Source organism: Antechinus flavipes, chromosome 2 (assembly GCF_016432865.1).
Source record: "Antechinus flavipes isolate AdamAnt ecotype Samford, QLD, Australia chromosome 2, AdamAnt_v2, whole genome shotgun sequence".
Classification (NCBI taxonomy): domain Eukaryota; kingdom Metazoa; phylum Chordata; class Mammalia; order Dasyuromorphia; family Dasyuridae; genus Antechinus; species Antechinus flavipes.
The window spans coordinates 115020842-115047643 of NC_067399.1; the positions used below are offsets into that span (position 1 = coordinate 115020842).

The 26802-nt window shown below is 34.1% G+C and overlaps 2 protein-coding genes across 2 annotated transcripts in view; one reads left to right on the forward strand and one right to left on the reverse strand.

Moving 5' to 3' along the window:
- Positions 1-12532, forward strand: part of CEP68 (centrosomal protein 68) — a 37335-nt gene extending 24803 nt beyond the window's left edge. The window contains exons 6-7 of the mRNA XM_051975394.1: positions 6568-6728; positions 8607-12532. Of these exons, the coding sequence (XP_051831354.1) occupies positions 6568-6722 (155 nt within the window). The 3' untranslated portion in view covers positions 6723-6728; positions 8607-12532. The remainder of the gene's footprint in view (positions 1-6567; positions 6729-8606) is intronic.
- RAB1A (RAB1A, member RAS oncogene family) overlaps positions 12363-26802 on the reverse strand; it is a 47903-nt gene continuing 33463 nt past the window's right edge. Inside the window, exons 3-6 of the mRNA XM_051975395.1 lie at positions 20296-20391; positions 19159-19254; positions 14763-14894; positions 12363-14343 (exon numbers count right to left, since the gene is read on the reverse strand). Coding sequence (XP_051831355.1) covers positions 14146-14343; positions 14763-14894; positions 19159-19254; positions 20296-20391 — 522 coding nt within the window. The 3' untranslated portion in view covers positions 12363-14145. The remainder of the gene's footprint in view (positions 14344-14762; positions 14895-19158; positions 19255-20295; positions 20392-26802) is intronic.

Consider the following 26802-nt stretch of genomic DNA (forward strand, 5'->3'; position numbering starts at 1 on the left):
GATTCAAATAGGCACATAGTCATATTATCAGGAGAAACTTAGAGAGCTACACAATTTTGGACAAGTTCCTGAAGACCTTTTCATACTTGCTTTTCATCAGAGAAGCAGCACATTTAGGAAGTGAACAGCTGGTGAAGAAAAGATGTCTGAGAAGAGAATATGGATTTCTGGACCACAGCTTAATTGATTGCAGTGACATAACTGTTGTTACGTCCATCCAGAGATGGAACTAGAAGCAAAATAGATGCCCATTGATTGGGAAATTATTAAACAAATGATGATATAGAGATAAAATAGAATGTTACTGCATCATAAGAATTCATGAATATAAAGAATTCAGAAAAGTCCTGCAAGACTTGTATGAACTGCTATTGAATGAAGTGGAAAACCATATTCCCACTGTCTACAGTAGTACAAATAGAGCAGCAAAATTAAACCTACCCCTGGCTTGGTCTCAAGACTATCTTGTAAGAAAATGTATCTCTTTCTCTACCTTAACCGAGGTGGAGGACTATGAAGATGAAACATTGCGTATTGTTCAAGCTTATCAGTGTATGTTGGTTGCTTTGTTGAATTTCTTTTTTTTCTTCTTTAAAAAAAAATTTTTTTTTGTTAAAAAAGGATGTCTCACTGCACAGAAGAGACATATTAAAAATTTATCTTGCCTGGATTCCAACAAATCGAATCAGAATAATTTTAAACTTTGAAGTCAGCTGCCTGTATATACATCCATCAAGCTAGATACCATTAAAAAGAAGCTACAATGTAGGAAAAAAAATAATAGTTGAAAACACCTTAGAAATTCACAAGAGAGAAAACTGAAGAAAAGAATCTTCAATAATGCGTATAGCTTCAGATACCTATATATAAATGTCTAAAATGTTAATAAGAACCCAAATGAACTACAAGTCCCAATGTAAGAAGGCAAGTTTAACCCTATAGGTATCACTTGAGAATTGGAGAAGTGAGATCTATGACTAGGATATGTCTCTGAAAAGATAATGCCTTGTTGAAAGGATGGAGGAAGATGTGGTAACTAGCAGTTTATAATAATATGTATATATATATGAGAAAATCTAGGAATCAGGAAGTGAAGATTAATAGCAGAAACAGGAGTCATATAATTATATTACATATGACTTAGAAAAAAGGAACTAGATAAATTAAATATTTTTGTAGACAGCTAACAAGCCTGGCACAAAGGTAAAAGATTGTAGTGATTGGGGTGCTTCCAGGATCTAGGCAGGGGCTGGAGTGCTCTCTGCCAAAAATTGTTTAAGGCAGAGAAGCAATGCAGAGAATGTCTGTTCTGGATCTGATTCTTACCCAAAAAAGAACTAGTTGCTGGAAGAGAAATTTTGGGAATCTTGATTGGAGGGAATTACTTCATATTAAAATCTTTGACAGTAGAAAGAAAAGCCAGTTCAAAGTTCAAAAGACCTATTATGACAGTTATACCTATTATGACAGTTACAAGAAGGAAGTGGGTAAGCATTGTGTAAACCTTACTCTCGTAGGATTTGGCTCAAAGATGGGACCATATATTTGGGAATAGAAATCTCTTATTCTATAGTGAAGTAGAGGGGTGGGGAACAAGAAAGAGGTGATACAGAAGGGAACAAAGATTAAGAGAGGCAGTTAATCAGAGGCAAAAAACAGGGGGAGGGTAGGAAAAGAAAAGTATACATAGGGAAAATAGGACAGAAGGAAATATACAATAATCATAACCATGAATGGGATGAACTCACCCATAAAATGAAAGCGAATAGCAGAGTAGATTAAAAACCCAAATCCTACAGTATTTTGTTTGCAAGAGATAAATTTGAAGCAGGGAGACAGAGTAAAGATAAAGGGCTGGAGCAGAATATATTGTTTTAACTAAAGTTAAAAAAATCAGGGGGCAATCATGATCTTAGACAAAGTAAAAACAAAAATAGATCTAACTAAAAGAGATAGGGAAGGAATCTACATCTTGATAAAAGGTAGCATAAACAATGAAATAATATTCTAAAAATACATGCACTAAAAAGCATTCACATTTTTAAAGGAGTTAGTTACAGGAGGAAATAGACTTTAAAACTTTACTAATAGAGACTACTCTCAACTTTCCCCTCTCAGAAGTAGGAAAAAATCATAAATAAGAAAAAGGTAAATAAAACTTTAGAATAGATGGGAAAGACAGACCTCTGGAGAAAATTGAATAGAGTTAAAGGAATATGTCTTGCAGTGGTTACATGGCACCTACACAAAAATTGACCAAGTATCAGATAGGGCATAAACAACTCACAATCAAATACAAAAAAGCAGAAATATTAAATGTATCCTTTTCAGATTGTGATTTGATAAATGTTATATTTAATAAAAGGCCATGGAAAGATATATTAAAAATTAATTGGAAACTAAATAATTCTGAAGATTGGGTCAAAGAACAGATCATAAAAACAATAATTTCATTAAAGAAAATGCTAAGACAACATACCAAAATTTATAGGATGCCGCAAAAGCAGTACTTAAGGGAAAATGTATTTTCTTAGTGCTTCATGAGTAAAAGAAAGAACAGATCAATGAATTGGGCATGCAACTAAAAAAAACTAAGAAATTTAAAATCTCCAATTAAATACAAAATTGGAAACCCTAAAAATCAAAGGAGAGATTAATAAAAGTGAAAATAAGAAACCATTGAATAAATAAAACTAAAACCTGGTTTTGTTTTTTAAAAAAATGGATACACATTGTTTAATTTGGTTTAAAAAAAATTACCAATATCAAAAATGAAAAGATTGAACTCACCACCAATGAATAGGCAATTAAAGCAACAATTAGGAGGTTTTTTGCCCAGCAATATGCCAGTGAATCGTGACAATCTAGATGAAAAGGATGAATACTTACAAAACTATAAATTGCCCAGATTAACAGAAGAGGAAATAGAATACTTAAATAATCCAATCACAGAAAAAACTTAACAAATTATCAGTGCACTCCCTCAGAAAAAATCCCCAGGGCTATATGAATTCACAAGTGATTTCTGCCAAGTAAATTAAGAACAATTGGTCCTAATGTAAACTATTTGGAAAAATAGGCAAAGGAGGACTCTTCCTAAATTCCTTTTATGACACAAATTTGGTGCTAATAACTTGAAGAGTCAGAATGGAGGAAAGGAGAACTATAGACCAATTTTCCTAGTGACTATTGATGTAAGTATTTTAAATAAAATACTGTTAAGGAGATTACAACAATGTATCACAAGGATTATCCGCTATGACCAAGTGGAATTTATATGCAGGGCTGGCTCAATATTAGGGAAACTTTCAGCATAATTGATCATATCAATAACAAAATCAACAGAAATCAATAGATGTAGAAAAAGCATTTGATGAAAAAACACAAGATCCGTTCCTATTAAAAACAGAGCATAAGAATAGATAGTTTAGATGCTACTTGTCATTTTAAGAAAAACTATCAGCATACATTATATGTAAAGGGGGATAAACAAGAAGCATTCCCCTTAAGTTCAGGGGTAAAACAAGGTTGCCCATTATTACCACTACCATTCAGTATTGCACTAGACATGTTAGCTATAGCAATGAATGAAGAAAAAGAAATGGAAGGAATTGAAATAGGCAATGAGGAAACAATTATTTTGTGCAGATCATATGATGGCATATTTAAAGAATCAACCAAAAACTACTTGAAACAACAGCATTAGCAAAGTTGCAAGATATAAAATAAATCTATATAAATTAACACTATTTGTATATTATCAACAAAACTGAGCAGTAAGAAATAAGAGAAATTACAACTAAAATAATAGTAGACAATATAAATACTTGGGAGTCTACCTGCCAAGACAAATCCAGGAATTATGTGAACACAGATACAAAATACTTCACACAATAATAGCATATCTAAACAATTGGAAAACTATTATAGGCCAAGCCAATTTATAGATGACAATTCTACCTAAATTAAATTATTCAGTGCCATACCAATTGAATTACCAAAAAATTATACAGCTAAAAAAATTTAACAAAATTCATTTGGAAGAACAAAAAGATCAAGGGAATCAGTGAAAAAAAAAGTGAAGTAAGGTGGTCTAATTCATACCAGATCTCAACTGTATTATAAAGTGGTAATCAGTAAAGCAAAAACAGTGCTACTAGCTAAGAGAGTGGTGAATTGATGGAATAGATTAGGTACACAGAACTCAGTAATAAATGATCAGACTTATCTAATGTTTGATAAATTCAAAGACCCCCCCCCCACTTTTGAAACAAGAACTCACTACATGATAATGTCTGGGAAAACTGGAAAACAATATGGCAGAATGTAATTAGAGACCAATTTTTTATATCATATACCAAAATAATGTCCAATTGGGTATATTGTTGAAACATAAAAGGTGATACCCATAAGCAAATTAGGAGAACAAGGAATAGTTTACCTGCCAGCTCTATGGAGAAGAGAATTTTTGACCAAACAAGATAGTATTACTAGATGTAAAATTGGCAGTTTTGATTATATTAAATTTAAAAGGTTTTACACAAACAGAACCAATGTAACTAACATTAGAAGGAAAGTAGAAATGTAAGAAAAATTTTTTATAGTAAGGGTCTCTGTATAAAGGCCTTGTTTCTAAAATTGTTCCTGGAACAAGAAGGGAATGTATGGGTAGGAGAGGATTTCCTCTCCAAGGTCCCATTTAACTGATAGTTTTGGTCTTAACTATAAAAGTTTTCATTTTCTGTCTTCACTCAGCCTGAAACCACTAAAATGTGCATTATTTTTCATTTGATTCTTGGACAACTTGGATGCCTCCAACTCCTTTTTATACCAAGACTTGGACATTGCTACTTAATGATGAAATTCCATTCAGCTAGACTTCTTTTTGAATTCCAAAATTTTGATTTCTTGCCCTTTGTATCTCTCTCCTGAGTATGTTCCTACGAATTTAAGATCCTTAGGATGAGAACAAAACCTCATAGTAGAAAAAGAAAACCACTGCAGAGTTTCAGAGAAATAGTATGAGAGGGCAGTGAGAGTTGTCCAAATCCTGTGAGCCTGGCTTCTCTACAACATCTCCTCTGCTAATCCAAGTCTCTTTTTATAAATCTGCACAATTTAGAGCCAAGGATCTGCTGCATACACATAAGGTGAATACCTGTTCTAATCACATTTGGAATCCCTTTCCTTGACTTCTCTTGCCAAGCCATAGAGCCTCCATGGTATCTTTACCTGATGACGCTGCCTTGGCGTGGCTTCCTCCAGAGGCTGATCTCCAGCCCCCAGTTCTCGGTCTACTTTTCTTCTTATCAGCATTGTCCAAAGAGCGGTAGTTTCCTCTTCCTCTGCTGGCAGATGTTGTAGCTGGGGCAGGAAGCTTGAGAAAGGACTGGCAAGACTGATCGTGCATGATAAGGGCTCAAAGAGTGAGATGAACTTTGTTTTCTAACAAGGGCTGCATGTACTACAAAAAAACAGAGGACACTTGTCTGTCATAAACAGGGCCACAAGCATCCTGTCCTTGTGCGCCTTAGGGTCTTGGGATTGGAAGGAATGGTCTGAAATTAAAGGGGGTAGCCTGAGAATTCAAGTATAGAGATTCGCTTTTCCTGTCTTTACATATCCCCACTAGCTTGAATGTTTGTCAGCCTTGAGAAATAAAAATGGTAAAACTGTTTCTTTGAATGAAGGACATGAGGGCTTTTGACTTTGTTTTAAAAACAAAGTTAAAGAAATTTAGTGAGAACTTTACCTACCAGGGCCCCATGGTATGTGACATGGCCTGATAATTGAAGTGAGCTTACAAGTCGGGGTCCTATGGCAGCTCCTTTAGCCTCCATGGTCCAGGAGTCATCAGAAAGGAAGACAATAAACTGCAAGAGATTTAAGTGATTTACCTTATTCCCCTGACTACAAATTTTGGGGCTTGGCTTGGAACCCTGATCCGTTTCCTAAAGTGATTTGTGTAATTTGTTAAAATACTGATTTTGTGTGTCCATTCATATTCTTTTCTCCAGAATTACATGTCAGTCTTCCTACTAACTAGATTATAGGGCTGGAAGGAACTTTAGAAGTCACCTAGTCCAGCTCCTTTGTTTTGCAGGTGAGGATTGTTTTTTTCACCCACTTGCCCTAGACTTGCCACTGTGACTCATCTACTGCCTCCCCTATCAGCCCCTTCTTCAGTTGCAACAGTGAATTTTTTCTGCAATTTTAGGGAAGGGCCTAGACCAGCCATTCTTCATTCTTTACACTTTGTTGCCATACTGCCCAGTTATTTAAACCCAGACACCATTACATGATGGAAGTTTAGCTTTAATTTGAAGGTGAAAATGTGGATTTCAGAATTTGAACTAAAAACTTTTGAACAAACATCTGCCATCAGTTTCTGGGCCTTAGTATACTAAGTAGTAAAGAGTGCATTAAGACTGTTTTTAAACCAAGGATTATCATCTTGATGGGGGAAAATATTTCTGTAAGATCCAGTGGTATGGTTTTTTGTTCTCTTATTTCTTGACTATCACTTGTATATTCTGGGTACTAATTACTCCGATCTCCCCTTGTTAGTTTTAAAGGATGTTCTTGGGTTGATTGCAAGGCAATCCAGTGAGCTTGAGGACCATGCAGAACGACTGTATGACTCGGTCTTGGCAGCTTTAGACATGATGGCCGGGAGTACTTCTGGCCCAGACAGCAAGCCAGCTACATGTGAAAGGATATAATATCAGGTAAGCAAAGAAATGGGGGGGGGAGAGGAGAGAGGAAGACATTTCTCTCCGTAATCTCTTCAGAAAACACTTGTGCTAAATGTTTGTTGAGTGAATGTCTGCTGTGGTCCTTAAAACTGGCTGAGCTCAGAGTTGTGATATGTTAAAAATGATATTAGAACCGAGAGAAGATAAACAGTATAAATGTTGCCAATTTGAATTGGGTGGGACTCCAAGCAGAACTAGAAGATGGGATGGTCCTGCCTTGTCATGATGGATAAAATGCAGGGTTTGAAGTCAGAAAAACTGAGGTTCAAACTTCTCCAAGCACTTTTCAGTTCCAGGGAAATGATGTCTTTGAAATGCTTTGCAAACCTTACAGCACTATGTAAATACGATTTATGTAAAAATGTGACATTGCTAATGCTGATCAATAAGCATTTAATATGCTGTGCACTAGGCTTTAGGGACACAACCCTCAAGCCATTTACATCCTCTTGGGAGTAACATCAAGTATATATGTCATATGCTTAATATATTGTCATATTTTTATGATTATAACAATTATATTTACCCTATATTATGTATTAAATATATGTGCTATCTATGCACATGTATTATATAGGGTAGTTTGGGGAGAGGCCTCATGCAGACAGGAAGTAAGTGAAGACTTTATGTAGGTGAGTGCTGGGACAGCAGGGAGGATAGTGTGCAGACCAGGCATGAGGTGGGACAGTCATTGCAAATAAATGGGAGATGGAAGGTGGAATATTGTGTGAGGAACAGAAATGCAAGAGGGAGAGGGATTTGTGTCCATAAGGTAGTTTGGAATTGGATTTTGAAAGGCTTTAATATGGAAAACCATCTACAACTTAATCTTCATTGCTTGGGATAGTAAGAATTTAAGGACCTTGGCTACATGGTCCCACAACCAGCATATTTCAGGCGGGACTGAAATATCTCTTTTAATCTGATTCTTATAATGGCCTGCTAGCTTGTGTCATTAGAATCATAGAATCAGCTCAGTTGCTAGTGATTGTTCATTTTCCTGAAATTAATCATTTCTGTTAGATTAGAGACTGGCTAACAAGGTATTTCTGCAGCAACTCTAGATGAGAAGATCCAGCTTCTTTTTTCTCTGCTAACCCACAAGAGTATCAGCCTTTGCCTCTGAAACCTCTAGTTATTCCCATTTGCATTTAATAGAACTTAAAAAATTTTTTCCCTGCCCTAGCTAATCCCTCATAACTAACAGGGATTCAAGTGTCTCAGGTTTTATTACCCTGCTTCCCACCCCCATGCTTCTCCCTGGCCATAAAAAAATCAAAGGGCATAGCTACTCCATGCTTTTTAAAGAAGAAACAATTCCATTTTTTGGTCTATGAGGAAAGGTGAGGTGACAAGGATCCATGGCAGCCAAATGGTCACTACCACTCAGACTGCCCCTTCACTGCTCATCCCCACTGTCTCAGTAAGGGTTTAATAAATGGACTAAGCTGGTGATTTAGTACAACATTCTTTTCTAGAATGGTCCCTCGGGTGAATAGAATACTTCTTGTACCATGTCAGGAGCAATCTGTAGCAAGAGTCTGTGTTGTTCACAGAATGGCTTAAGAAACACTGAATTAAGAATCCTAAAATCCCAGTTTCAAATAGCTCTGTAACTCTATGTGTGACTTTGGTCCAGCCACTTACATCTCTTGTAGCCATAATTTCCCCATTAATAAAAAACTAAAGGTAGGATGGTGTCCTTTCTTAGTCTAAATTAAGATCTACAGTGCCTTAATTCAATCTACGGGAGCAAGTCACCCTGGCCTGGCTAAGGATGCACATAATCCTTGAATTTGGTTTTTCTTTGCTAGTTCCTGCCTATAACACATGGCCTCCTTTCTATTTCAGGTAACATCTCAAGCAGTGTTGGAATCTGTTAGCCCAAACCTAGTTGTTTGGAAAAACAAGAATTTGCTGGAAGCCAAGCCCAAGCAATGATTGTTTTGTCGGATCATTCTGATGTAGCAGAGAGAACCACAGCATTGGTCTACTGGCTCTTAAGTGATTTTTCATGTGTGAAGTGGACAGCTACTTGAATTATTGAAAAAATACCTTCTAGATCAAGGTTTTTTTCAAATGGTGCTTCCAGTGACTCTATGGGGATTGCCAAGCCACTCAGCTTCTCAATTCTTAATAGAAAATAGCCTAAGTGACAAGTCTGTCCCCTTAAAAAGAAAAGGGAATGGTGGCAACTGCCCTCATAACCAGACTTAAGTCTCAGGAATCATTTTGCGTCACCTGTTTTTATTAAGTGTCCACAGAGAGCTGGGAAATTTGACATTGAAAATACTTGGCCTCCAAACTGCGAACTAAAAGAGTATTGGCCTATCTTTCCACAAAGAAACCTCATTTGGGAAAACCAAACCTGGTTTGGTTTTTTTGAATATTTACAATAGAAAGGTATCAACACTGATGACAACTGAATACATCCCATCAAAATGTTGGGAAATAGTAACACTAGTTTTCCTGCTATGACAGTTGTCTTTATTAAATTGAAAGATGGCACCTCCAGTACACATTAAATGCCTATTACTGAAGGCACTTTAGATTCTTTTCAAGTGGATGATTTGATGTGATTTGTATGCCCATCTCTTGGGTGACTTGAGTGTTTGGCTGGCCTCATTTAATTCCTTAAAGTTTAGGCTCTAAGTGTATTTTGCTATCCTGAGTGTAAACACTAGAAAAAGAAAATGCATTCTCCTCACAATTTTAAAGTGGAAATGTAATTTAACCATCTAAATAATTCTATACCTTTTTAGAATGACACAAGAGACTTACAGAACAGATCATTTTCCCAAACTGAACTTACTCAGGTCATGAATGAACGAACATAGAAGAGGAAAGCAAGTAGAATATAAACTTAACTAAGAATTGAGAAAAGGATGTTTAGTAGTGGAATATTAGAGGAAAAGAACTCAGAGCTTTGGGGAAATACTTTTCAGTTTGAATAGGTTACTTTTTAAAAAAAATGAAATGATGAAAGATGGAATAGGTCAGCTGTAGAGTTAATCATTTCTGAGATTAACCATTAAGTCTGAGGTACACATTTCTAAATTGATTCATATAGACATGAAGTCCCGATGACAGCATTAAGATTTCAAATACTTGAGTGTTAGGGGGTATAGTGAATCAATTAAACTACTATCCTTAAAAATAGAAAAAGTCCAACACTCAATTCTAGCCAAAGAAAATTTTAAGTCCCCTAGTGCAGTGCTGTCAGATTTCTTGAAAATTAGATGATAATAACGTTCCTGGGACATATAAAATGTAAAATGCTTACCTATATGAGCTAGCCAGCTCCAACCATTTCAAATTGTTGGTCACACGTATTTATTACAAAGATGTAATTTCTGTCTAGTTCTTTAGAGAAGATTCTCAATTAGGTGGATAATGCTTATGGGAAGGAGGTAACACCCTTAAGACTCAAGACCGATTAAGACATACAATCTTTCTAGATGTATTGTTAACAACATACACTATGAAGTCACAAGCTAGACTTCCGGTTCAAGTTCTGCTTCTGACAATATGACTGTGATCCTGAGCAGAAGTGACCTAAATCTTGCAGTATTCTGTCCTCTTTTCCTCCCTTTAGGCAGTTCTCTTAAGACTGGAGGAGTTGCTAATCAGTATTGATGGAATCAACCTATTAGAAATGAAATGTCCTAGAAATATTTTTCCTTTCCCTTTCTCCCCCCCAAAAACTATAAAGACAGTTTGGTTTAGGAGAGAAAAAACCATTGGGATTAGAGTTTAAAAAAAAAAAAAGGCTTAGTCCTGCCAGACACTAATCATGTGACTGTGGGCAAATCACTTTAGCTGTTTTTTTCCTCTCGAACAATGTGTGAATACTTATAGTATACATCTCATGGGTTTATACTGTGATGTTAAAATGAAAATATGGGTAAAACAATGTAAAAAATATTAAAGAGCTTCTCAAAAATGTGGTCAAAAAATAATTGAGACAGGCTCTAGGAAGTGGGAAATACTTTCATAACTGCATTTTAATTCTAAATTAGAAACTTTAAAGTCCTCAGTTAAGTATAAAGAGGTCTTCTTAAGAAGGTTAAGAAAACCATTGATCTGAGTCATACTAGTTTTGTCATAAGTAATGGAGGGAATTCCTGATATTAGTGATATCAATAACTTCATATTTTGTCCCCAAATACATGGTAATACTTAAGAGAAATACCAGTTTGTCACATTTAAACTGATTGGAAAATAGAAGTAACTTGTACATGAATTAGCTATGAGTAGAACATCCTATAGAAGGCGATTGGTTACTCAGTACTATGTAATAAGTGATGGGAGAAAATGGAATTCTGAATTCTGCAACTAATGGTGCCTTCTGAAATCTAATACTGGATTTATACAATTTCCACAAAACGCTCTTGGGAGAGGCTCTTTTTAAGTAAAGAATTGTATCATACAAAAGGTTTTTTAAGCTATTACCATTCAAATCCTTTTTCCCAATTGAGTAGCAAAACACCATTAAGTATCTTCTCTGTGGAAGCTAACTTTATAGCTGGCTGAGAATGCCACTGAGTCCAGTTGATAGCCGCTATTCTTTAAAAACAAACAAAAAAAACTCATTTTGGCTTAGCAGTCATTCAGTAATACTAAAAGTTAGGCCAATCTCAAAATCTTGGGCAAAAAATAAGATGTTATAACCAACATTAAATCTACTTGGGCAAAATGTTCCTGAAATCATTAAGACAGATGGGAAATGTTGCCTTGCTTTATGTACCTCTTGCCAACAAGTTCTGTTAAATCTCATGTCCACTGTAAACAACCTATCATCTAGAATGGTAAAATGAACACTGGATTAAGTCCCACTTCTATTAAATGACTACATATATGACAAAGTGTAGGTGAACTATTCCTAACCTATCTATGAGTTGAAGATGTTAATGTACAGTTACAATGACATGTTTCTGAAAGCACTTGTTCAAAACATAAAGCAGTACAGAAATGTTAAGAGATAGTCTTTTACTAACCATGTAAAGTCAGCATTATTGCTAATAAACGAAATTTCAACAGGTTAAGGAGGCTCAGGTTAAGAAATAATGGCCACCTCATAAAGATCCCCTATTTTTCTTTAAACAACTGTTTCTGAAATATCCTTTATAATTCCCAACATCTAACCACAATAAAGTCCATAGCCCAACATTAAATAACTTGTTCCTAAAAGTCATGGCAGAAAGGAATGTTTTTCCCCCCATGCAACTAACAACTTACTTTCCCCAATCAATCAATCAGGACATTAAAAAAAAACCAATAGACATATTACACAGCATTATTTTCCTTGTTTTGAATGTCTTGGGGAATCATATTGGGATTTTCCAGATTATTCAAATAAGCATGTAAATTTCATGAAAACTTTGCTAGATCACCAATGTAATACATCTTACTTCAGAATCCAAAGTTTGTGATTTATTCATTCAATTATTTTTCAAGTGTTTCTGAAAGCTGTGTTTTATGCTGTTTTAAGACAAATGTAACTCTTCGTTTGAAGGTGTTTATTTTTAAAATTACCCAAACTATCTGTGACTTCAGGAACTGGTCAGTTGCCTTATGTAGTATGAATAGATTCTCAATAAGCACATCTATAATACAAAGTAAACTATGATTTTATTGTGAAATTCTCATAGATGGAAAATTCAATTGTATATTTATTCTGTTCATTCATTTTACAATAATCTTAACCACTTATTTTTGTACCATGTTTTACGATTGCCTGTTTAGTGAAAATAAAATAAAAAATATTTTAAGGGTTGCTTTTACTTGTATTTTAACCCCTGAATTAAGTTTAAAGACTTCACCATAGGATGTGTTTGTGTACAGTGTTTTGGCTATTGTAGCATATATTTAAACAATAAGGGGAGAATCTTAAATGAAAGCATTTAGGGGAAAACAAAGATTTGGTATCCACTCAAAAAGGAAAAAAAAAACACCCCCAAAAAACAAAAAATCTAACCCAAGATATTCTTGAGACTTTTTACATTGTCATGTGGGTGCAAAAATTCACCCAGGCAATTAACTTCCTTTTATAGTTTCCACCAAGCCACAAATCGTTTTAACTCATTTTAGGGGTGTCATTTTTCAGGTAAGGGTTATCAACTAATGAGAGAAAACATACTCCCAGCTTGCTTCTTCATTGTTTTAACTTTTCGCCCCAACACAAGTTATATATAGCTACAGTTTATGGAGGGCAGAATAATTATTAAAGATAGTGCACTAAACTTATTTAATAAAGTTGAAACGGTATTGATTCAGAATATGGAAGTAACAGGATATTAAAAAAAAAAGCACATACTGGGCTAAATTACATCAGCTTGAATTGTTAGTCTGATCATTCACAAGTTAGGAAAAAGATACAATTTTCCACCTCTACTACAGATGAATTAACAAAAGCATTTCTAAATAAAGCCATTTTAAAAATGGTTTTAAAGATCAGAGATAATAGACTAAATATTGTACATTCAAAAATGTACTTGATCTCCATAAATACCACTTTAATTTCCCTCCAAACCAAATTTGCTAAATTCCTGTACAGTATACATGCCTGCACTGTTGCATCATTTATCAGGTAGGTATATTAGCTGGGAAGCATTGTTGTTGCTATTCTAAAATAGGTCTAAAGTGCCCTGTTGAACATAAATGGCTATGTTTTGAGCACAATGCAAGCCTATATTTCCCCTTAACCATAAGAATTAAGACAATACTTATCACCATACAGTTTGATATTACTTCCAATAAGTACAATATTTATTAAACATTTCTTCAGTTGTTTGTTACATATTGTGCAACAAATTACAATATTCTGCAGCCACAAATTATATGCAGAGTATGAAGAAACTAGTAATCAGATAGTGTAATCTTTCCATTTATAACTCTACAAGAAAGAACTAGCAAATCAGATCTTACATATAACATCTCACTAAACTTTTATGCATGGAAAGTGACAGACACTGTTGTGCTGTTTGATACAAAATGGCTGAACTTCATCTTCAGAAGACTAAACCCGACATCTAAACATGCCAATATAAACATCAAAACAAAATATATTCTAACCAACCACGGGAAACAGTCTGGTATCAGGAAAGCAACAAGGATTACACACATTATTTTATAAACCAGCACACAAAGGTTTAAAACAGTTCTGAAAATGAAGTTAGCTGTCTTGAGTCAAGGGAATAAAAAAAAAGTCAGTATTGACCATTTACAATCTCTGACCTTTGTGGAGACGGTAAGAATCTGTTGTAGTGCAGCTACATACAGTACAATTCAGGCAATTTTGTTTTTTTTTTTTTGTTTTTTTTTTGTTTTTTTTTTTCACTTGGGTTCAGATTGCAAATTCATTGTGGTGAGAAAAGAAGGGAGGCAGATTTTAGCAGCAACCTCCACTAGACTGCTTGACTGGAGTGCTCTGAATTTTAACATTGGATTTCTCTGCACCCCCTGCTGTTGCTCCAGGGCCCATTCGCTTTTTAATCTCAGCCGCCATTGTCATGAAAGACTGTTCTACGTTTGTTGCATTCTTTGCACTGGTTTCCAAAAATGGAATTCCAAGAGAATCTGCAAATTCCTGGCAATATAAAATATGAAATGAAGAATAAAGTTAGACCTATTCTCCATGAGTATTATTATCTGTTAAGAAATGTATTAGTAATAAAAACATTAACCCTTTCCCCCATGATGATATTTAGGAATGAATTATTCTCATTCCTTTTCATCTGAATTCTTGCCATTTTACACCTCAACACAAATGTCGACTCAGAAAGTTTTTCTTGCTTCCACAGAACAATTTGTCCCATATATTCATTATTTTATATTTGAATTATGTTAAATCCTCCAAGTTCATTTTGATTCAATTGAGTATTTCTCAAATACTCAGTTTTTTGATTCAGCAAGACTACTCAAATAAGTAGTAATAGTAATTTTTAAAAGTTTTACTTTTTCAAGCTTAAACTTCAAATAAAAATATAAAGAATAAAACTGACATACCTTTGCTGTTGTGTAGTCTACTACTTTCTTTGTGGTCAGATCACATTTGTTCCCTACCAATAACTTGTTGACGTTTTCACTGGCATAACGATCTATTTCCTGCAGCCACTGTTTTACATTATTGAAGGACTCCTATAAAAACAGGTATCAAGAAATATTGTCAAAATCAACTTCTGGACATCAAATATTCAGTTTCCTAAACTGGAAATTTTAGCACTATCTTTGACTGTTTTTTCTTCACCCCTCAACTCTACCCTGGTTCTTATTGATTTTAAAATCTCTCAAACATTGCCCTATTATTCATTCCTCCTTCACCCTCATCTTCACCCTACAAGCCTCACAGCTATCAATTCAAATTATCTTTCTTATTACTATCTAGTCACTGATTGTGATTTAGTCTCTGCATAAAAATCTTTAGCCACTCCCTAATGCCTGGCTCACCACACAACCTTAAATTACTTCACCATATACACTACACCAACGGTGCATTGTTGCCCAAACTCTCTACTTTTCAATCTCTAAGCTTTTTTTCTAAAATAGTTTCTAGGAATGAATTGCTCTCTCTTCCCTTTGCCTAAATTCTTCATCCATTTTAAATCTCAACTCAAATATTAACTCTTCCGAGAAATACTAACTCCCCAGTCATATCATTTGGGGATAATTGTCTACTTTAGACTGTACAGAACAATATTTTTGTACGTGAATTATTTTATATTTGAGTTCTAGAGTTGTAATATCCATTCTACCAGGACATAAGCTCCATGAGGCAGGTGACCAGGTTATCCAAACACTACCTCTCCTCAATGTTCTGCCAACAAGAAGGTATTAAAACTTTGAGTAATATAATGAATACATCAAATTCACTGGAAAAGAGGGATGGATGGATAAAGAAAAAAAATCAGAATAATGTGTAAAAGTTGCAAAGAAAATAAAACTGAAGCTCCACATAAAGGGAAGTTTCCTAAGAAAATGAACTCTCTCTTTATAGGCAGTGCCTAAAGTTCCCCCAACTCTGAAGTTCAGAGAAAATAGGCATAAACAAAGAAATATTCCTAACACACCTCAATTGAAAAAGCAGCAGAATGAGGACTATCTTAGGTGAATACTGTTTTTAGAGAAAATTTAGAAAGAACACAGTATAGGATACAGAAAACTGGTCTTAAGTTTATCAGGAAGACGCAAGGTCATTCTGAGCCTTGGACACATCCTAGTCTCTCCAGTCCTTTCTCTGCCCCAGGCCAAAGTCTAAAACTAAGTTATAAAAGACAGTAGGCCTGTATCAGGGAGGTGGGTTTCAACACTTAGGAAATTATAAGAAAAGATCCCATGTTCCCTACCCACTTAGCTTTAAACCACAGTTAATGTAAATCTATTACAAAGCAAAGAATTTTGTACTAGACAAGAATAGTGCAACATTTATTGTCCACCTAGGACATGCAGAGCACTGGGACTATGTATGAGACAATTCCCAGTTCCTGATCTTATAAAGTTTTAGTATTATTACCAAGATATTAAGTCTGTAAGAGACACAAGGTGCTATGTAAGATTTGGATGGTATGGGGAGATCCTAATGTATGATATTAATATGTATTATAAATTATTTTACTAAGTTTTACTTTATGTTCTTACAAATTAATAAACAAGTTAACTTCAGAGGATCCCATCTCTCTTAAATTTTCTAGCTCTTCTCTAACTCAGCTTCAATTGATCAATGATGGACAGAAGCAGCTACACCCAAAGAAAGAACACTGGGAAATGAGTGTATAAACTGTTTGCATTTTTGTTTTTCTTCCCAGTTTATTTTTACCTTCTGAATCCAATTCTTCCTATGCAACAAGAGAACTATTCGGTTCTGCACACATATATTGTATCTAGTATATACTGTGACATATTTAACATGTACAGGACTGCTTGCCATCTGGGGGAGGGAGTGGAAGGAGGAAGGGGAAAAGTCGGAACAGAATTACCCAGGCATGGGTTCTGTCAATAAAAAGTTATAATTTAAAAAAAAAAATTTCTAGATCTTCAAAATTAAGAAAAGCTTGTTAAACAACAAGAGTTTATTTCCCAATTATACCAAATCTAGATACTAAGAATAGGAGCAACTTTTGGCCAAAGTTGAAAGGAAGACCTTTCCACTTCTTTTTGTTCACACCAGTAGAATTTTTAATACTTTCTACTCCAAATGAATTTCACTTTCAGAAAATCATACAAAATAATCAGCCTAAAGTATACAGTTGATGATAACAATAACAACAGTTAGCATTTACACAGCACCTAATATGTGTCTACTATAATACTAAAGTCTTTATCTCATTTCATCTTCACAACTACTCTGGTATACATATCGAAAATTATCCCCATTTTACAGTTGAAGAAACAGCTTCAAACAACATTTAAGTGATTTGACCAAGATTATACAACTAATAAGTATTCAGGGCCATTTTTGAACTCACAACTTTTGACTTTAGGTCCAAAATTCTATCCATGGCACCACTGATATGTATGAAAAAGGGTAGAGGAAAAGAGGGAGGTGGGAGACGAAAAGGATGACCCCCCCACCAGTCATGTAGATGAGGGCAAGGACACCAATGGACATTTTATGGTGCTTTACTGGAATACACACAATATCGTAAGTACCAGAAAGTGAAGTCCCCAAGGAATATTTTACTGAGGGATAGAAGGCAGAGACATGTACATATAAATGGCACATATGAACACAAGATCACATATCTATAATAACTGGAATAGCTAACATTTAAGCAGTCCTTACTACATGTTAACCACTGTGCTATACACTTTATAATTATTTTTATTTGCTCCTCCAACAATCTTGGAAAGTGGGTGTTATTGTTTTACCCATTCTACAGATAAGGAAACTCAGGCAGACAGAGGTTAAGTAGGATGGAAAGGACCTCAAGAACCATAGTTTCAACAGTCATGTTATATATACATTAAGGAAGGAAAAGACTATGATTTTTTATCACTTAAAGTTGCCACATTTATATGATCACAAATCTATTGAAATACCAGTATTATCTTTAATTATATCCTTATTGAAACTTTAGAAAACAACTCATTTTAATTCTACAATTAAAACAAAACTGAAAAAAATGTCTAATTTAAAAGTAATTGACTCAGTTTTTTCAACAGAATATTTTAATTGCAGGCTTTCGAAACAACAGATCATTTTAATCAACCAACATTTATTAAGCATATACTATATATCAGAGACATTGCTAAGTTCTGGGTTTAAATGCTCTAAATTTTAAATTATAATTGACCATCAAAATTTGGGATTTTAAATAATTCTGGAAGACAAACCTTGCCTAAATATAAAATCACTTAGAAGTGAAGGTTTATTACTGTCGTCCCCCCGCCTTTTTTGACAAGTACTTCTTTTGATTCCTGAATTCTGTATATTCATAAATTTCCACTCTCCAACAATTTATTGATCTCCGACTCTTTATCCTAACCTTTGTCTTTAACCTAAGCCACTTTTGCACCTAAGAACCTGTCAAATGTTTACCAAATTATTTATGTGCTTTTATTCCCCTCCAAATCTTCTGCAGTCTCTTCTCTCTTTTTTCCAATACCAAAACCCTCAACTAGAAGTTCTAAGACTTCAAATCTTACTTTTACTACTTTTTATTGATTTGACATTAGGTATATGAAACATGGTAAAGATTTAACTCAGCTCTCCTAAACCTAGTCAGTGACAGTAAAATACAACAAACCCTCTAGTTTACTGGATACCAGATGCTATCAAGGTATCAGCAGATACCAATCTCATTGTGAAATATAGCACTGCCCTCTACAGATTTGCATGATAAAAAGCAATCTGAAGATATCATTAAGTAAAAGCCAATTAAAACAAAGATTGTCCAAGAAGCTGTTTCAAAAATCAAAACTTAAAAGTGATACATAAATAAGGGAGTTGAGAGAGAGGAAATCTGTAAAGGAAAGATATCAACTACAGTGATTGTGTTTGTGGTTTTTTTAAAAATGTGAAATTCAAAGACAAAATGACCACAAATGAACCATCCCCTAGGTGATTAAGTTAGGACATCCTTCTACAAAAATCTGCATTTAATAGTTATTTAAAAAAAAAATCCTCAAAATACTAACACAAGAATTACTACTATTGATTATAGTCTATTCATTTGAAAATTGGCCTAGCTTTCAAACTCAATTCTCTTTAACAGAGTAAGATTACCTTTTGTTCCCATCTTATATTTTCTACAATTAAAAATATAGAATATTACATTTAACATTTTGGTTTTTAAAACACTTACTTTTAAAATTGACAATGGTTGCATTTTAAAGTAAATTACTTGAATATGACCATTCTCTGATAACAGGCTTCTACTAAAGCAATAATTTTTGAAGGACTCACCTGGTCTGTCACATCATACACTACTATGATGCCATGGGCTCCTCTGTAATAACTGGAAGTGATTGTTCGAAATCTCTCTTGGCCTGCTGTGTCCCACTGTAATTTAAAAGAACAAAAACAGATCCACAAATCATTGGATTAAAACTTTTTAAAAACTCCTCAAATATATTAAGCAGATATTTTTTTCAGACGATCAATGATTTAATTCAATTGTTGAGTTGCGTTAATGTTAAGATGAGAATGAATACAAGTGGATGCATACAGTTGTGCTAAATAAGATCTTTATATAACTACTAATATTGTTTGTTACTAAAAAGGCTACATCTACAAATCAATCTGTACCAAGTTTTTCTACTCACCAGTCAACTACAAAGTAAGGAATTCATGTCAGTTTTTTTAAAAAACTCTGATGAAAGTATTTTTGCCCTAACTTCCTTTAAGTAATATGCCTTATATATGAGAAACAGCATGTCAGTATTTTAAAACATCAAGATGATTTTATTTTCCATATTAATTTTCCATGTGAAACTACCTAAGAACTACTTAGAAGTAGCCTTTAATTAAAATTTGTCATTCAATACTTTTTGATGCACTGGAGGAGAGGATAGAGGGGTCTATCTTTGTGGGCCTTTGGGCCAGTCCCTACTACCTATCATTAGCATAGAAAATTTAACTAGACCAGCTGTTTCTGACTGGGGTCAGTTTAAATCTTTTTACACAGTAAAAAGTGCCCCCTGTTCCTGGGAACTCATCATACTAGTGCTAACTTAGTGTGGAGACCCAATAGGTTCTAGTAGTTCCTTGTAGCTTAGACTTGAACTCAGAGACTACTGCTATGTACGACTGCAGTCACCCTGAATATACACTTAAATACACTTTTAGTAAATAAGATGTGTATTTTTTTCTTGTTTTTATGGAAAATTCTGATTGGAGAATCAATATAAAACACAAGTCAAATCTTGATCCCAATCATGATTTTGCTGCTTGAAATGGCTATAGATTTCCAAAAGTTAATTTACAATTACTTGATTTTATTAAAATTAAATCAAAATTTAAAAAATTAAAAAAATCAAAGCTTAGAAATCACTCATTATAAATTCATATTCTAAATATTACAAGTCTCAAATGAATACTTACAATTTGAAGTTTAATTGTTTTTCCATCTAACTCTATGGTTCTTATTTTAAAATCCACACCGATTGTGCTGATGTAGCTTTCTGTGTATGTATCATCCTGTGAGAACAGAAGAAAGATGAATCAGCAAAATTCAGTATATCTAATCAGGTAAAGAAAAAATAGCATATACAATCTGACATTCAGTTTCAAGTTTTAGGATTAATTACACACTGAAATGCAGTAGACAGTGCTGGACTTGGAAGTAGGAAGACTTGAGTTCAAATCCTACCTCAAACTTTAACTGTGTGATTTTAAGTAAATTATTTAAACCTGTCTGCCTCAGCTTCCTCATCTATGAAATGGTAATAACAGAGCCTACCTCCCAGAAGTGTTGTAAAGATAAAATAATATTAGCAAAGAAATGTGCAAACAAACTATTATGTAAAAGCTAGATATAATGCACATAATATTCTAGCCTTTTCTGAGTCCTGTCTTACTATTTATATTTACTTCATTGTCCTAATTATAAGACAATAAAATAAAAAATTTTAAGAATATCTAAAAATCTTTCCACATGAATTTTTTTAAACTTTTCATTAACAAGAAATATGTTCATCATTTATTCTATACTTGATATTGAATTTTTTAAAGAAAAAAGTCATTCCTTCATGCAAATTACAGTAACAAAAAAAACTAAAAAAGGAACTATGTAATATCTCACGTTTTTCTATATGCCTATAAAAAGTGACATTTAGCCTTCAAGAATGCCAACTTTTGCTAAGTAATTTATAAAATGCTAATTTAAGTTTAAATATGAATATTTTTGTTCCTTTAGCTATCTTAACAATTTAGATGAAAGGACTTGGTTACATGGTAATGACAGTGGACAACTTTTGCATGAGTAATGTTTAAAACACTTATTACATGAAAATCTATCCTTCAATTAATCATGATTTCATTAATGTAAACATATTATAAAAGCAGACCAACCAACCTCTTAATGACTTAGTATATTTTTAAAGGAGTTGTTGGCCAAATAAATTTTGTCCAGAAGTTAGCCTGGTAATTAGCCCCTCTAGACTTAGGTAGGCAAGTATTCAAATGACATATACCAAGCCTACATTATTTGGCAGAATCTGCTTCCTGGCAAACCTTCAAGAATCCAAGACCACCACCACTTCATGAAAAGGAAGAGGATTTTAGTGGAAGATATACTGCAGATAAAAGCTTTAAAACAACATCTTCTCATAAGAAAAAAAAAAAAAGGTTTAATTTCTATCTTTTTTTGTTTTTTTATCTTACACTAAGTTACTAAAGCAAAGAGAGAACTGCCATCCATATAATTTTTAGGGAAGATTGAACCAAGGTAAAATATACATATACTTCAACTAATTTCACTGATTAACCAACAACAACAAAAAAAGACAAGACGATGATAGGCCGAACAATGTTATCTGAATAGGCAGGGATATAGGAATATAAATCATTCCACTGGACAATAAAATAATACAAACTGAAGACCCATACATCCATACAGGAAAAAGGGCTCACAGTGGAGGTGGATAGAAGGTGAGAGACTGGGATTTGGGTGACCTGGCTTTAGTCAAATGGCCTAAAATTATTACATGGAAATTAGGAACATTATTGCCTATTTGTTAAAATGTCTTAATACTGCTGTAAAATAACTGGGGCAAGATTACAGGGTAAACCCCAGAGATTAAATCGCAAACAGAAGCTAAACACTTCATAAGATGTTGAATATGGATATATTAACAAGATCTAGACTTTTGTCATAACAAACATTCAGATGTTAATTGTAGAAAAAGTTGTATTAATTTGAATTAAACAACTTGGATAGCTAAAGAAATGCTATTCTAGGAGTCAAAAAGATCAGTTTCTAAGATAAAAACAAAATGGTTAAGGACTCTAAAATTCTGCCATAACCACAATTTGGGAATAGTAGTGTGTACATATATAAAAATCTGTATATATAAACAGATCTTTATTTTTATAGAGTGAAGAAAAAAAAAAGCAGCTAGCTAAGTAAGCAATAGAATGGACTTTCTAAAAGAATAAAAATGAACTACTTTTAATGTAGAAAAGGTTCAGAGCTGAAAGCTAAGGATCAAGCTTCCACTGGGTCCAACATTTGGAAGAGGCATTATAATTACTTTCCTCAATTTGGGTAGATGACTATAAATGCCTCACTGTAACAGAGAAGCATTGATCTGTCCCAATGAAGACATTTACAACTACCACAGCCACTGAGATTGGCTATAATTTAGGCTTTATCTATAAGAGATCTGTACAGAATTTTTCATTATTTTAGACACTAATTAATTCAAGAATTACTCATTTAGCAGGACCAGGGGATCATTATATAATTTAACAACAATACTATTTGATGATCAATTCTGATGGACGTGGCCATCTCAAGCAATGAGATGAACCAAATCAGTTCCAATAGAGCAGTAATGAATTGAACCAGCTACACCCAGAGAAAGAACTCTGGGAGATGGCTATGATTAGAATTACATAGAATTCCCAATGCCTATATTTTTGTCCACCTGCATTTTTGATTTCCGTCACAGGCTAATAGTATACTATTTCAAAGTCTGATTCTTTTTGTACAGCAAAATAACTGTTTGGACATGTATATTTATATTGTATTTAATTTATACTTTAACATATTTAACATATATTGGTCAATCTGCCATCTGGGGGAGGGGATGGGGGGAAGGAAGGGAAAAATTGCGGGAGAGGATGGGGGGAAGGAGGGGAAAAATTGCAACAAGGTTTGGCAATCATCAATGCTGTAAAATTACCCATGCATATAACTTGTAAATAAAAAGGTATTATAATAATAATAATAATAAAGAATTACTCATTTAAAGCATGAGTAATTTGCTTGACCTAACATTTTTAAAATTAAATTATATTTTTGCTAATTAAAAAAAAATTGCTATCCCCCCTCAAGAACAAAACAAAAACAAAACCTGTTATAAATATGTAACAAATTTCACACTGGCCACATCCAAAAGAAATTACAACCATTTTATCCTAGAACAACAGTTGGTCATTGTACTGATCAGAGTTCCCAAGTTTGACGATATTATCGTTACTGAATAAAACACCTGGGTTTTGCTCATTTCATTCTGTATCAATTTATACAAATCTTCCTAGGTTTCTCTGAAACCCTTCCCTCCCACATACTTCATCATCTCATATTTATATCCTATAACTTGTTCAGCCATTTCCCAATTGAGGAGCACCCCTTAAGAGTTACATTCTTTACCACTTTAAAAAGTTTATTTTTGTACATCATTAATTTGTATTGCTTACAACTAATGCCTCCCTTATTCTATTCTCCTCTCAATTTTACTGTTTTATCTCCCCCACAACCATTTCCCTATGTGTACATGCACATGCATGCATTCTTCCCACCTAGAGGCAGCAAGAAGGTGTGGCAGACAGAGCAGTGGGCCTGGATTCAAGATGTACCAAGTTTAAATCTGATCTCAAATACTTATTAGCTGTGTGACCAAGGAAAACCAATTAATCTCCACTTCAGTTTCCACAAATAAAAGAACAGCACTAACCCTGCAGGATTATTCTAAGGATCAAATGAGATAACAAATGTAAATTGCTTGGTATATAGTGGTAACAATAAAAGGTTCTTTCCTTCCAACAGTTCAAATGAGCATTTCAAATGTCAGTCATGTGCATCCTGATTATATAATTTAGGTTAGGTGTGCTACCCTCATCCCCAGTCTTCCTTTTCCTCTTTTTTCCATTCTCTTAACAGCATCAAGACTAACAATGTAAGAACCCCTTCAGGCTTTCTATTTAATTACATTTCCTCTATGAGCTCTGATGATAGGGTTCAGGAGACATATGTACATTTTTCCTATATATAAAAGGAGGCAATTTATACTAGTTTAACCCATCATTTTTTATTCACGTTGGCCTTATAGTTTCTTTCAATGCCTATGATCGAACTTCAAAAATTCTGCACAACTCTAGTATTTTCATCAAGAATGCCTGGTAATCCTTCATATTTTACCAATAAATGAATATTTTTTCCCCATAGGCTAATACTCTACTTTTCTGGCTAAGTTATTCACGACTATTATCTGGAATTTTATGCCACCTTTGAATTCTGAAATATCTTATTTCTAAAAGTTCTGTTCCTTTTTCATGCTAAATCATTTGTAGTTCTTACTGGAGTTTCTTGGTACTGGAGTTCTTTCATTCTGGCTATTTGTAATATATATATATATTTTTTTTTGACTTGAACACTGTAGATCTTAGCTGTAGTGATCCTGTTAGGTCTTGTTGGAGTTTCTCTTAGGACGTCTCCAGTGGAATCTATCTATTTCCACTTTTGCCCTCTGGTTCGAAGGAAATCAATTTATTACATTTTTTGATCATAACATTCAGTTGCCCAACGATTCTTATATTTTTTTTCCTTTGTCTGTTTTCCAGGTCAGTTATTTCTGCTATTGGATACCTTTATGGGTTCTTCTTCTTTCCCCTCAGTCTCTTGACTTCTAAGATTTCTAACTGCCTCATAGAATTCTTGGCTCTTATTAGATAGATTCATTCTAATTTTCAGGTAGTTGTTGCTGAGCAACATCAAGCTGTTAATTCCCTCCCTTTTTGAATTTGTGGTCATACTTTGTTTTTCTTTGTGGTTTTGCTTGTGGATGTTTTCAAGTCATTCACTTTTATCTCTACAATAGCTTTTAATAATGAAATTGTTATTCTTTTGGACTGGTTATTAATTCCAGCCTACTTTCTCAAGTCTACTTAAGACTTAATATTAAGACTAGGTTTGGTAAATTCCAGAGGAAAGGTCTGGGTTATTTCAAGATCACTGAGATAGCTCAAGCAAGGGACATGTGCAAATTAAATGTGTTCCCAAGGTAGTATGATCAGGGCAAAGTATGATCATTACTCCTTAAGTTTAAGCTCTGCATGATCCTCACATATGGGAATTGGGTCAGAGCAATAGTAGATGGCTGCTAAATACAACCACTATCATTTAGCTGGGCAGCTGTGGTAGTTCAAGATAAGAGAACTATAGATTCACCTTTGGTATGGGATTTCTGCCCCAGTTACTTCTCAGCATGTTTCAAAGACTGGGCTAGAAATTGGAATTAAAACCATCCTTCATTTCCGAGGTCAGTCATACTTGCTGCTGCTTGCTTCTGAACTTATTCTTTGATAATACAAAGGACCCAAGGGACTCCTAAATCCTAGAACACCAATCCAACACAAAAGTATTCTCAACCCACCCTGAATCTTGACTCCCTAAGTGACTGACAAAGCTGCCAGATAGCCTCCGTTCCCACATCTTCCACAAGGTTATTTAGCATAGGTCTAGACCTCCTTTTGCCCTGGTGTACCAACCTTTTCCTGCACGAAACACATGAAAGCCAAGACTCCCATCCCAATGTCCAGAGACAATTTTATAACCCTATGCCAACTTGGACTGGAAGAAAGGCTCCCTCCCTGTAACTGTGTAAGTATAGGGGGGGGATTTCCTCACCAGGATGTGGTCTAGATCTGTTTGGAGATCAGGGAAAAATTTTCAGTATTTCCTGCTACATCCATGTTCTACCCTCCTAAAATATATATCTCTAACTAGACTTGTTTCTTAAATTTTCTCTGATATTGCATGTTTTAATAGCCTGTTGCTTTAGTCACTAATTTGCCACTTCAAATTTTTTTTTAATATTTTTAAGGTTATATATGTACATTACATATTTCCACATAAATCATATTGAGAGAGAAAAATCAGAACAAAAGGAAAAAATTACAAGAAAGAAAAAAAGTGAAAACAGTTTGCTTTTGATCCACAATCTTCATTGTTCTCTCTGGATATGGATGGTATTTTCCATCCAAAGTTAATTGGAATTGCCTTGTATCCCAATTCCAATAAACTCTGGATGAAAAGTGCCATCCACATCCAGACAGAGAATTATGGAGAATGAATGTAGATCAAAACATGTTTTCACCTTTGTGTGTGTGTGTGTGGTTGTGGTGGTGGATTGCTTATTTTTTTCTTTTTCTCTTTTGATCTAAATTTCCTTGCACAGCTTAAATGAATATGAAAATACATTTAGAAAAACTGCACATTTTATCTATATTAGAATGCTTGCTGTTTAGGGGAGGGTGAAAGAAGAAAAAGAAGAAAAGGAGAAAAATTTGGAACACAATACTTTGCAAAACTGAGCGTTGAAAACTATCTTTGCATGTATTTGGAAAAATAAACTACTACTTTAAAAAAGTTTATTGGAATTGCCTCAGATCACTGAATTACTGAGAAGAATTAAATCTTTCATAGTTGTTCATCACACAATTTTGCTATTGTTGTGTCACTTGAATTAAAAAAATTTTTTTTTCCAATTTCACTTTAATACATGACCACCACAAATAGATCTTACAATTTGTACTTACACATCACTTAAGTTTGAGCTTTTCTTTTTTCTTTTTTGACTAAATTTTTGATTATTAAACTAAAAC